The 13874-nt window shown below is 42.5% G+C and overlaps 1 protein-coding gene and 1 long non-coding RNA gene across 3 annotated transcripts in view; one reads left to right on the top strand and one right to left on the bottom strand.

Moving 5' to 3' along the window:
• Nucleotides 1-13121, top strand: part of LOC130369578 (uncharacterized) — a 115605-nt gene extending 102484 nt beyond the window's left edge. For both annotated transcript variants that reach the window (XM_056574993.1, XM_056574992.1), the window contains exons 12-18: nucleotides 1710-1776; nucleotides 2699-2793; nucleotides 4794-4948; nucleotides 7596-7779; nucleotides 8064-8176; nucleotides 12274-12367; nucleotides 12460-13121. In XM_056574993.1, coding sequence (XP_056430968.1) covers nucleotides 1710-1776; nucleotides 2699-2793; nucleotides 4794-4948; nucleotides 7596-7779; nucleotides 8064-8176; nucleotides 12274-12367; nucleotides 12460-12540 — 789 coding nt within the window. In that variant the 3' untranslated portion in view covers nucleotides 12541-13121. The remainder of the gene's footprint in view (nucleotides 1-1709; nucleotides 1777-2698; nucleotides 2794-4793; nucleotides 4949-7595; nucleotides 7780-8063; nucleotides 8177-12273; nucleotides 12368-12459) is intronic.
• LOC130369581 (uncharacterized) overlaps nucleotides 1-13874 on the bottom strand; it is a 37941-nt gene that overhangs the window by 21640 nt on the left and 2427 nt on the right. The window contains exon 2 of the long non-coding RNA XR_008892820.1: nucleotides 4841-4882. This is a non-coding gene — a long non-coding RNA (uncharacterized LOC130369581). The remainder of the gene's footprint in view (nucleotides 1-4840; nucleotides 4883-13874) is intronic.

The raw sequence follows: 13874 nt of genomic DNA, 5'->3' as shown, positions 1-13874 counted from the left end.
GTGACGAGATGGGAATAATCACTCTCTACAATATATACATCATACAGCCATATAGATAGCTGTATAATGTAAAAACCCCTCCCCCCCCATCCCTCCATGAGTTAACTAGCACATTAATGCCTTCCTTGCTGGGTTGAGCTGTACTCACAGCTGTGAGCTGCGAGCACAGCTCAGCCACGACATTGCCAGGTGAGTGAAAGCCAAAGTTTGGCAAGCCGCAAAATCCCCAAAGTTCTGATTGAATCTGGGTTTGGGGGGCTTGTCTCGTTCAACTCTAATGGTGATCATTGGATTCTTCTAGGCTGCTTATAGACCAAAAGAGCTTACATATGGTGAGCACTGCCATAACTCAAATCTTATTCAGAATAAATTAAATAGGGTTTCTTAGACTTTTTCATTGATGCCCTATCTTGAGGCTAGGCCATTGATATCTGATCGGTGAGGGTCTGACACCCAAAACCCCTGCAGATCAGGTGCTTGAAAGAAGCAGCAGCATCGGCATAGACAGTGAATGGAGGCAGAAGCAGACAATTCAGTTAAAGGACCAGCAGCAGGACCGCTACCTCTGCCTTTGTGTAAGAAGGAGCACTGCCAGAACTGCAAAATGACCTCCAGCAGGCCACAAATGTGCATATGTCCACTCAAACATTTAGAAACAGACTCCATGAGGGTTGTATGAGGGCCCAACATCCACAGGTGGGGGTTGTGCTTACATCCCAACACCGTGCAGGATTTTTGGCATCTGCCAGAGAACACCAATATTGGCAAATTCACCTCTAGCGCCCTGTGCTCTTCACAAATGAAAGCAGGTTCACACTGAGCATGTGTGACAGAGTTTGGAGATGCAGTGGAGAACGTTCTGCTGCCTGCAACATCCTCCAGCATGAACGGTTTGGCGGTGGGTCAGTAATGGTGTGGGGTGGCATTTCTTTGGGGGGCCACACAGCCCTCCATGTGCTTGCCAGAGGTAGCCTGACTGCCATTAGGTACTGAGATGAGATCCTCAGACCCCTTGTGAGACCATATGCTGGTGTGGTTGGCCCTGGGTTCCTCCTAATGCAAGACAATGCTAGACCTCATGTGGCTGGAGTGTGTCAGCAGTTCCTGCAAGAGGAAGGCATTGATGCTATGGACTGGCCAACCCGTTCCCCAGATCTGAATCCGATTGAGCACATCTGGGTCATCATGTCTCGCTCCATCCACTAACGCCACGTTGCACCACAGACTGTCCAGGAGTTGGCGGATGCTTAAGTCCATGTCTGGGAGGACATCCCTCAGGAGACCATCCGCCACCTCATCAGGAGCATACCCAGGCATTGTAGGGAGGTCATACGGGCACATGGAGGTCACACGCCCTACTGAGCCTCATTTGGACTTGTTTTAAGGACATTACATCAAAGTTGGATCAGCCTGTAGTGTGGTTTTCCACTTTGATTTTGAGTGTGACTCCATATCCAGACCTCCATGGGTTGATAAATTTGATTTCCATTGATAATTTTTGTGTGATTTTGTTGTCAGCACATTCAACTATGTAAAGATGAAAGTATTTTATACGATTAGTTCATTCATTCAAATCTAGGATGTGTTATCTTAGTGTTCTCTTTATTATTTTTTAAACAGTGTACTTCCATATAACATAACAATATAGTCTCTTGTTCTGAAACGTTTACATTTTGCAGTTATACATTATTTTTTATTTTTTGCCTCAGATTCCAATGACAGGGAACTCTCCTATATTGGAAGAAAGTGGTGGGCTAATAAACAAGCATCTAGCAGGTGAGGATGACATTGTACTGAGAATCCTCTGGTAGGATAAAGACAAAGATAAAAGCCAAGTATATTTTAGTCTGTCACAGATTTTTCCCAGATTTGATACAGATTTCACCCATTGCTATTTAACTGGTTACAGTCATGGAAAAATCTGCAGCAAAATACACATGGATACACATTGATTCTGTTGCCGTTTCAGCCTACTAGTTTCTAACAGCAGTACTAGTTATGTGTATCTGACACTAAGTAAGGCTGATTCTTTGAGATTTGGGGACATAAAAAATAAATGTGCATTGGAAAAGTCTCTGTTACACTAAGGGTCTATTTATATGGTAAAATTTACACTTTCAGAATTCTGCAAATGGAAATTCAGAAGTGTGATTGGGAGTGCGGAATCCCATAGAAGTCTATGGGCTTTAATTTGAGGTGGAATTCCGCAAGCGAAAATTCTGCCGTGTGAATAGACCCTTAGGCTAGGTTCACACTGTGGAATTTCTGGGCAGAATTTCTGCCACAGATCGAGCTGACGGCACTAGGACCGAGCAGACTACATTGCCATCCCCATAGATGGCAATGCATTTCTGAGCAGCAATGCGGTCTGCTCAGTCCTAGCGCCGCCGGCTCGATCTCCGACAGAAATTCTACCCAGAAATCCCACAGTGTGAACCCAGCCTTACAGGCAAACTATGAGAACATGCCTTGCTGTGGCCTAATAGGAAGATGCTTATGGCAGGCCTAGGGGCCTATATTAGATTCCCAGCTGCCATAGTAAGGGAGCTTTCTCCTTCTGTCAAACACCTTATATACCACAGTAACTATTATAGTATACGAGGCCCAATATGTCCATTATTGTGTTTTATATGTATATTTATACGGTTTGGTCTCCAAAAAGGTGTATGTTAATATTGCTTTTTGTTGTGTGGGTTAGGTTTCACCTGCAAGAAGGTCTTAGCTGGTCATGTAAAAGCAGTCACATCTCTGATCGTGGTTGGAAAAGGAAATGGTTACTCCACTGTCTATTTGGTGGGTATATCTCAGTGAGCACAACAGGGGTTTTTAACATGCTTAATTTTATACTGCTAAATACTTTATATAGAGAGAGGTATTATGCTAACTGCCATAACCTGATTGTTCTATACCAAATACTTAATTCTTAAAAATAACATGAAGTATCGGTCTTAATAAATGCTACTCATAAATCAGTAATATATGGATATATTATAAGGCTTTAAATTACTCTGAGTTAAAGAGTTACTCTAGTTTTTAACAAATCATCCCTAATCCACAGGGGGAAAGGGTGGCCCTCTGTGCGGGCTCAATCTGGTTGGAGGCCATCCTCTATAACAAAATTGTATTTACAGCTCTTGCTGCCCTAGGCACGCGGACTGAATACAACCCATAAGGCTCCATTCACATAGTTGAATTTCTGAGTGGAATCCAGCTGAAAATTTTTGCTCGGAAATTCCATTGAAGCAGCCTCCTTTTGTTTTTAATGGCAACATACACACGGCAGTATGTCCACTGCCTAACCACTATGGCACCAAGAACCAATGTGCCCAAAAAATGCAAATGTATAAAAGTAGGTTTGTGGTCCTCTCGGCACCATTGGGTTCTTTAATTAAACCAAAAAGTTCCATTATATTTGCAATATGCTCCTATGGACACACACTCTTGTGGAGAGAAAGTATAGTGCATGCTGTCAGGGCGTGAAGATGTAGCAATGTTCCTTGTCGCTCTCACGGGGAGTGGTTGGGTGACAGTGGCCACACACAGAGTGCAGAACCACCGGGGGTAAGTGTGAGAGGGATTGTATAAAACCCCACTGTTCTTACATAACATTGGTGTTCGGTCTGACTCTGCTTGCCCCAGGTGTGGCGCGTTGGAGGCTCATTTGTTACATATGATGTGGGCATGCCCTGTCTTACATACATATTGGAATGATGTGATATGGCTTATTACGACTGTTTACGGGGTAACATTGAATATAACACCTAAGGTGTGCTTACTGGGTCTTATTGGATGCGATCGGGAACCCTCCATGAGAGAAGTGGGAATTTTGCGTGTGTTATATCAGGCCAGGAAACTTATAGCGCAGTTCTGGATCAGACCGTCTCCTCCGCGAGTAGCTGATCTTATCATAAGAATAGCGCAGATAGTGCACTTGGAGAAAGGGATATATATTAAGCGTAAAGTTGTCAGGAAGTTTGATGGTATCTGAGGACCCTGGGTAACCCACTTTGACCCCCCGTTGACTGACTCCTAGATGATTGTACATCCTTGGTCTGTCGTTGCCGTATTATGATTGGCCTACAAGCTGGAGTTCTGTGAATGTGGCTCTATTTTTTCTCCTACTCACATCTTTCTTTCTACCCTCTTTTGGTGGTTTTGCTGGAGCACCTGTAGGTAACGCTTGTTGTGGTTCTGAGTGTGTGGTGCGAGGGAGACTGATCATCGGGACAGAAGTTTCCTAAAACCTTTGGTTAACTACAAGTGTGTTTTGTGCTGCAAAGGGGTAGGGACAGAAGGTTTCTTTGTGTTTTACTGTTTGTATGTTGTTTTAAAATGCTTGAAAAACCTTTAATAAAAATTATCTGATTTAAAAAAAATAAAAAAAAAGTGTGAGAGCGATGGGGAACATTGTAACATCTTCACACCCTGAAAGCAGATCGGTGAGAGGTGCACAGCAACGCACTAACACCAGACTGTCGCTCCATAGGAGCATATTGCAATGTAATGGAGGTTTTTGTTTCAATTTAAGAACCTAATGATGCCTCAAGGACCACAAACCTCTTTTTATAAGTTAGCGTTTTATGGGCACATTGGGTATTGGTGCCATAGTGGTTAACCTCGGTGTCTCTGTTGGTTGTGCTCATGAGCTGCCCTTCACTTGTTTTATAAGAAAAAGGTCTGGCCAGAGAAATTGACCTTTAAAAAAAAGAATGACCTTTAAAAAAAAAATCTTTGCTTTTGTTTTTTTGCATATGATAAATGCCATTGTGACCAGATTGTAAATTTTTCAGTAGCTGAGTGGTGGATGGGACAGAAGACTGTGTGTATGGGATCTACTTACATGCACCCTCATTGAGACATTCTCCAGACCAGAGATGGATCACTGGGATGAACAAAAAGAAACAGCTTGTGACGGTGTTATAATGGACATGTGTTTTTGTCCAAAGAGGTACATACTAGGTACATTATACTACTTGATGAAAGGATAGGTGCAGCTCACTAGATTCTTATATAACTGAGGTTACTGTAACATTCCTATATTCTAGGCGTCTTAAGTAAATAACAACAATAATCAAAGTAACAGTTCTCTAAGTTATATGGTATGATAATTATATTCATATTATTTATCAAAAATTTGCTGAGTACCCAGCATTGCCTGTTTTTTCCTACCTTATCCTTGTGGAGGAGGAAAAGCAACAAAGGAGGAAGCTTTTGTCCTCATATCCCTTTCTCATATCCTAATCTCATATCCTGTCCCTATATCTCATCCTCACATCCTAACCTCAAATCCTGTCCTTCTATCCTGTCCTCCTATCCCGTCCTCCTATCCCGTCCTCCTATCCCTTCCTCCTATCCCGTCCTCCTATCCCGTCCTCATATCTCATCCTCACATCCTAACCTCAAATCCTGTCCTCCTATCCCGTCCTCATATCCTGTCCTCATATCCCGTCCCCATATCCCGTCCTCATATCGCCACCTAATATTCCAACCTTTTATTGGTTTTGCATGCTTTGGTTTTGCATACTCAACGCATAAAATTAGGTATTGCTGCAGATCACTGTGATATTGAGAGTTAACATTCAAAAATCATCTAAGAGCGATGATAGCCTTATCGTGTGGGATTACTGAATATAATGCGGTAACATCCGCAGTAATCCAGGAAAAATTATTCTGCCATGGTATTTGATGAAAACCTACTAACACATCTTTAGTGTCTCTCAAGAATCCTGGAATGGTTACTACTAGTGGCTGTAACAAAGTATCTGTCCAGGCACATAATCTCTCATTGAGATAAGATATTCCCACCAATATGGGCCTCATAGGAGGAGGAAAAACCTCTTTGTGGATCTTGGGAAGAGAGTGGATGTATTAATACTATTGGATTGGTGTGTTACCACCTCCATTGTGGGTTCTATACAGTCATCATTGTAAATCAGCAGTGGATACTGTAGTCTCGGGCAGAGTTGATTCGCTCGTGCAGCAAAATCATTTTCTGTCTCTATAGTTGATGCTCGTATTAGTAGCGGAGCTTTCGCTGGCATGCCAAGGCAGAGAATGCCTGTTACGCCGGCATTCCCCGGAGCGCTCACAGCGTTCTCCTACTCGCAGCGCCCCGATCAGACCCGCTGACCGGGTGCGCTGCGATAATGTCCCTAGCCGGGATGCGATTCGCGATGCGGGACGCGCCCGCTCGCGATGCGCATCCCGACACGCTTACCAGACCCGCTCCCCGTCTGTGCTGTCCCGGCGCGCGCGGCCCTGCTCCCTAGGGCGCGCGCCGGTTCTTTGCGATTTAAAGGGCCGGTGCGTCACTGATTGGCGCATGGCTTTTAATTAGTATGTTCACCTGTGCACTTCCCTATATTACCTCACTTCCCCTGCACTTCCTTGCCGGATCTTGTTGCCATTGTGCCAGTGAAAGCGTTCCTTGTGTATCCCTAGCCAGTGTTCCAGACCTCTTGCCGTTGCCCCTGACTACGATCCTTGCTGCCTGCCCTGACCTTCTGCTACGTCCGACTCTGCTCTTGTCTAATCCCTTGTACCGCGCCTATCTCAGCAGTCAGAGAGGTTGAGCCGTTGCCGGTGGATACGACCTGGTTGCTACCGCCGCTGCAAGACCATCCCGCTTTGCGGCGGGCTCTGGTGAAAACCAGTAGCAACTTAGAACCAGTCCACCGACACGGTCCACGCCAATCCCTCTCTGGCACAGAGGATCCATCTCCAGCCTGCCGAATCCTGACAATGCCATTGTTCTTGCTTGTGGTAAGCAATGATAGTGTACAGGTCTTGTGGTGGAAGTCCAGACTGTCTGTCACTTACGGTACACTGCAGTGGCTTAGGATATATCTATATATCTATTGTACATATCCGTAGCCACTGCAGCGTACCATATGTGACTGACTCCTGCCATGAGACCACAAGGTACGACATCTTTTATGCTATCATTGCATAGCACAAGTGAGAACAACGTCATTCTCCAGAACACCCCGTGTCGTTTCCACCTAGCACTCACCTGTTTGTGTTGTATCAGCTTGTATTGGAACTATTGGATTCTTTACATTGGCATTCCTGCCCAAAGTAACCTCTGGCAACATAAAAAAATGCTGTGGTGCCCCGAACTGATCAAGATTTGTGAATTGAAAGCTAACTACTGAGTAATGATGGCAACAGCTCACACCTTTCCATATAGACATTGGGGAGGGGGATTTAAAAAAAAAAAAAAAACTGCCTAAGCCTTACTTAGACTTACTTGACTAAGCAGTCTAAGATTGTGTCAGATTTTTTAACACTGGCTCCTGATTTTAAAAAATCTGGTGCATGTTACACTGTCTACTCTATGTCTGCACCACCTTTCAGGTGGTATATTTGATGGCAAGAATATTTTGGTGCATATTATCATTAAATAGAATGGTGTACGTGGCATAAGCAAGGTGAAATTAATTTGGAAATCGGGGACTTTTTCACAAAATCTGGCACAAATAAAACAAAAATGTGAATTAAGTTCACCAATGGTTGCTTTCTATGTGTGGAAATAAAAAATAAAAAAAAAGTCTAATTGTAAAAAAAATGTAATTGTTTTGTCTAATACGTTGTAGGAAGGAGTTTGCTTATTCTTCCAGCGATGGAAATATATATATCCGCCAATTTGGAGCAGTGAGTTCTGAGATGATCCTTGTGAATATTCTGAGAGGGCATGAGGCAGAAGTCACCTCTGTTGTTTGGCATAATCTCAAGGACAAGTGGATTACGGGTTCCGAAGATGGGACTATTCGAATCTGGGTAGGAACCACTAGAATTCACTAATATAACACTAAACTATACAGTACACTGGAGCAAAAACAGGTGCAGAAGAGGACAGTTCATCTGATATAGATGTTTATTTAGTGGAAAATATTGAGTTTCACAGTAGATTTCCTATTCATTTTCATGAAGCAGGTAAATCCATAGCATGCACACTGTACATGGATTTTGTGCTTCCATTCCTTTTATTATATTCTAATAGATATTTCATTTCTAATTCAACCATTTACCTCATCTGTAACCACCATCTCTAACATCTGCAGAGTGAAGAGGGTGCACTATGTGAGAGGGTCCTGCACACCAAGGGAGTGGTCATGTGTATTTGTATTGATCAAATGAATGGGTGCATTGCTGCAGGAGTACACGACACTATAAGGTAAGATGGCAATTTTCTTCTAACCTTCTCGAGTTGTTATTTTTTTATTCACCTATTTATAAAAAAAAAAAAACATTTTATACGCATTGGCCCTCATTTACTATTGCAAACCCGACATGTTTTGTCGGGTTGTGCGCCAGTTTTGGGCGCATTGCGTCTGAAATTCTGTCTGCGCCAGAATATGCACCTGAAATTCTGTCTGCGCCTAACTAACTCTCCATTTTGCTAAGAAAACCCGAAAAAGGGGCGTGGTCATCGGGAAAATGGTGCGGGGTCACAGAAAAGGGGCGTGTTCCCGACATTTTCACAAAATCCCAACATATTTACTAAAGTTTCCACAGAAAATGTTGTGGATTTCAGCTGAGGAAAACCAGACAGATCAGAGCATGTGTAAAAAATAAAGTGGAAACTGTAGGGAAAGTGGGAAATGTAGGGAAAGCTTAGTAAATACCGTGGAAAATAAATTGTAGGGAATTAAAACCCACAAAGGAACCTACACTCCACTCTTAGTAAATAAGGGCCAATGGGTCTTATAATACATGGGATAATAATCACTTAGTTCAGCTCATTCAACTGAATGGGATACGGCAGCGGCCAGTTTTGAATGCACCGTGGTGAGGGGCGGAGAAGGAAAAGGGGGAGTCATATTTGACATACGTGCGCAGTGTACAGTGGGATGACCAGCCAATTTTGCTTTACTGTATGCGCTTGGAGGAAATGGGGAGTTTTTACAGTTGTGCACAAAAGTTTGCAAACCCTTGGAGAATTGGTAATATATGAGTAATCTGACAAAACACATTTATTCCTTATGGGATTCATATTCATCTATAGGTTATAACAGAAGGGCACAATCAGAAAATAAAACTTGGCTACAAATAAAAATATGACCCCTGTTCAAAAGTCTGCATACCCCTAGTTCTCAATGCTGTGTATTGCACCTTTAGCATCAATGACAGCATGTAGTCTTTTGTACTTGTTGTCTATGAGGTCCATAAGGCCATGTTCACACGACAGAATGTCCACACGGAGAATCTCTGTGCAGACATTCCGCAAACAGCGAGGTGCATAATATGCCGGCACTAGGAATGCACAGACTGCTATGCATTCCACACGGACTCCGAACAAAGAATGAACGTGTTCATTCTTTGTGCGGACACGGAAAAAGGAATTTCGGTGCCAGACACATCTGGCACAGAAATTACGCAGTGTGCACATCACAGCAGAATCCCGTTTCCAGGACGGTAATTCCGATGTGGGAACATGGCCTAAGTGTTGAAGGTGATAAAGCTGCCCATTTGTCTTGGCATAAAGTCTCCAGATTATGCAGATTCTTTGATCAACTTGCATGAACCTGAGTGGCTCAATAATATTAAGGTCAGAAGATTGTGATGGCCACTCCAGAACCTTCACCTTTTTTCTTCTGTAACCACTAGAACTCAACTTGGCCTTGTGCTAAAGGTCATTGTCGTGCAGGAAAGTCCAAGAAAATCCCATGCACACTTTTATGCAGAAGAATGCAGATTGTTTGCCAGTATTTTCTATAACATGCTGCATTCTTCTTGCCATCAATTTTCACAGGTTTTTCATCCTTTAAAGTTCACATACCCCAAAAACATCAGTGAGCCACAACCATGCTTCACATTGGGGATGGTATTTTCTCACAATAAGTCTTGTTGACCCCTTATCAAAACATATCACTTTTGGTTGTGACCATAAATCTCTACTTTGGCCTCATGACGTCAAATTGCAGAATGCGAGAAGCTGTAAGGGGTGTCAACATGTTGTTGGGCATATTGTAACTGGGCTTTTATGTGGCATTGGGGCACAAGACCATGCACTGTGAACGTGTACGGGCCGAGACACACATTAGAGTGGCATCATTCCGGACCCTGCTCTAACTATACTAACCCTATGACATAGGGCTCGAATACATTTTTTTTGTACTGGCACATGGCACTTCATACAATGATCTGGCACTAGCACATGGAACTTCAGACAATGATCTGGCACTAGCACTTTAGTTCTATAATAAATAAGGTATATTTGCCATTGTACTCAGTTATTATGTGTACGTTTTTTGGCATTTTGAATGTCTTTGCTTGTATACTCTTGCCCTTGGCATTGTTTACTACATATTATAGTGCAGATGTCCGGTGATGTCGCTCTTTTCATGATGTATGATTTTCTTCTTTTTAATACATAGATTATACACTGCTCAAAAAAATAAAAGGAACACTTAAACAACACAATGTAACTCCAAGAAATCACACTGTCCACTCAGGAAGCGACACTGATTGACAATCAATTTCACATGCTGTTGTGCAAATGGAACAGACAACAGGTGGAAATTATGGGCAATTAGCAAGACACCCCCAATAAAGGAGTGGTTTTGCATGTGGTGACCACAGACCACTTATCTGTTCCTATGCTTGCTGGTTGATGTTTTGGTCACTTTTGAATGCTGGCGGTGCTTTCACTCTAGTAGTAGCATGAGACGGAGTCAACAACCAACACAAGTGGCTCAGGTAGTGAAGCTCATCCAGGATGGCACATCAATGCAAGCTGAGGCAAGAAGGTTTGCTGTGTCTGTCAGCATAGTGTCTAGAGCATGGAGGCGCTACCAGGAGACAGGCCAGTACATCATGAGACGTGGAGGAGGCCATAGGAGTGCAAAAACCCAGCAGCAGGACCGCTACCTCCGTCTTTGTGCAAATAGGTGCACTGCCAGATCCCTGCAAAATGACCTCCAGCAGGCCACAAATGTGCATGTGTCCACTCAAGTGGTCAGAAACAGACTCCATGAGGGTGGTATGAGGGCCCGATGTCCACAGGTGGGGGTTGTGCTTACAGCCCAACACCATGCAGGATGTTTGGCATTTGCCAGAGAACACCAAGATTGGCAAATTCACCACTGGCGCCCTGTGCTCTTAACAGATGAAAGCAGGTTCACACTGAGCGCATGTGACAGACGTGACAGAGTCTGGAGACGCCGTGGAGAACATTCTTCTGCTTTCAACATCCTCCAGCATGACCGGTTTTGCGATGGGTCATTAATGATGTGAGGTGGCATTTCTTTGGGGGGCCACACAGACCTCCATGTGCTTGCCAGAGGTAGCCTGACTGCCATTAGGTACCAAGATGAGATTCTCAGATCCCTTGTGAGACCATATGCTGGTTTGGTTGGCCCTGGGTTCCTCCTAATGCAAGACAATGCTAGACCTCATGTGGCTGGAGTGTGTCAGCAATTCCTGTAAGAGGAAGGCATTGATGCTATGCAGTGGCCAGCCCGTTCCCCAGACCTGAATCCGATTGAGCACATCTGGGACATCATGTCTCGCTCCATCCACCAACACCACGTTGCCCCACAGACTGTCCAGGAGTTGGCGGATGCTTAGTCCAAGTCTGGGAGGACATCCCTCAGGAGCCACCTCATCAGGAGCATGCCCAGGCATTGTAGGGAGGTCATACGGGCACGTGGAGGCCACACACACTACTGAGCCTCATTTGGACTTGTTTTAAGTACATTACATCAAAGTTGGATCAGCCTGTAGTGTGGTTTTCCCACTTTGATTTTGAGTGTGACTCAATATCCAGACCTCCATGGGTTGATAAATTTGATTTCCATTGATAATTTTTGTGTGATTTTGTTGTCAGCACATTCAACTATGTAAAGACGAAAGTATTTCATGTGATTAGTTCATTCATTCAGATCTAGGATGTGTTATCTTAGTGTTACCTTTATTTTTTGAGCAGTATATATTCTAATAACACTTTTTTGGTTAATGTATTTATGGGATTTTATGTTATACAGTATATTCTGATTATGATTTTTTTTTTTGTTAATGGGTTCACTTTTAGTGCTTTGGTCAGTATTTGTTGAGTATTTTGATCAAGAGATATTAAAGAGATATTTGCACCTTTTTCAGTGTTTTGGACCCACTCCTGCTTTTGGCTCAAAAAGTGACCAAAATAATATCTGTAAACCCAGCCTTACAATAGGACTAAACTGCAACTTTCATATATTTGATCTATTATGTTTATATGTTGTTTGGTCATTCGTCACCATTTCTATAAATCTACAATGTTATACCTTCCAGGGTGTATGATCCAGACACTCTTCTTCAGGTCCAGTGTAATGTAGGGCACACTGATCTAATCCGTTGCATAGTGCATATTCCAGAGATGAAGCAGGTACTGTAAAGGCTCATTGATATATTTCATGTGGTATTAAGTTAGCCACAAGCAAGAGAAATAAATGTTAATACCGGTTCCTGTCTTTTTAGTACGCTTCCGTTTCATGGGACAGGACGGTGAGACTGTGGAAGGCTTACTACAAGGCAAACCAATATGGAAGTAAAGCTTAATTGTGGAGCATTGGAGAGATACATAGACCAAAACTTTAGAACAGGATAACTGACCATGTTCCCTATAGAAACTATTGAGAGCTCTGATGTGTTGGCTATTTTGTCTGTTTTAGTAAATGGTATTCCTATGAAATTACAGTTCTACAATGTCTATTCTAAGACCTCTACATTGTGCAATTTTTCTGTTATTTCTCCTGAATATTTAGGATTACATCGACAACCAGATGCTCCAGACTTGTTATACAAATATTTAGTGCAGGCAGATCCTTGTAGAAATGAAAGAATGAAAGCTGTGCTGGGATTTTTGTTAAGGGCAACAAAAATGACAAAATAAATTCAAAAATTGGCGTATTTTGCTGTGTACTTGCTGCTGTTTATTTTCCTACCCAGTGGAGTTCTGCTATAGTACTGGTCAATGTAATGAAATTATGCTTTTGCAGAACATCATAAAAAAAAAAAACACCAGATTATAGACGCCTGATATGTATTTATAACAATGATATTTTATATAAGAATCATGTAAGGCTGCTTTCACACTATATGTTGCTCCGTTTTAAAGAGCCGTTACAATGTCCCGTTAGGAAAACCCTAAAGAATGGCCGTTAAACGGCCGTTACAAAATCCCATTCATCTCTATGGGATTTTTTGATTATCTGTTATCGACCGTTATAGCCCGTTATGAATAACGGACATTATTTGTGACGGGAGAAAAATTAGTGCATGTAACGTTTTTTCTCCTGTCACAAATAATGTCCATTATTCATAACGGGCTATAACGGGTGATAACAGATAATCACAAAATCCCATAGACTTGAATGGGTTTTTGTAACGGCAGTTTTTAAGGGTTTTCCTAACGGGACATTATAACGGGTCTTTGAAACGGAGCAAATGTATAGTGTGAAAGCAGCCTATATAGCAGCTGATTCAAAAAGCTGTTTCTGTTTCTTTACAAATTCATCGCTTTGTTTATTGCCAGTGATTTTTTTTCCATTTGTGTACAGATAATAACATATAAAATATAAAAATAAAAAAAAGAAATAAAAATAAAAAAGAAATGCATTGTGTATAAAGTTGTTCGGTTTTGTTTTTTTATATTAATATATTATAATGTTCAGTACTTTAGTTCTTTGCTGGTACCCTTTACTCTGGCCACCACTGCAGTATAGACAAGTTGGAACATGTGCATTAGCCTGAGAGATTACTGTTTAGCTTACAGCCCTTTCCTACATTCTCCTTCGTACAGAAAAGAATAGGAAGGACCCTGGAGACACGCAATATACCTGAAGCCATCCTATAATGCTGCACACGCTGTATGCCCATTTGCAGTACCACCC

The sequence above is a fragment of the Hyla sarda genome, chromosome 4 (assembly GCF_029499605.1).
Source record: "Hyla sarda isolate aHylSar1 chromosome 4, aHylSar1.hap1, whole genome shotgun sequence".
In the NCBI taxonomy this organism is placed as follows: domain Eukaryota; kingdom Metazoa; phylum Chordata; class Amphibia; order Anura; family Hylidae; genus Hyla; species Hyla sarda.
This window is presented reverse-complemented; position numbering and strand designations above follow the sequence as displayed.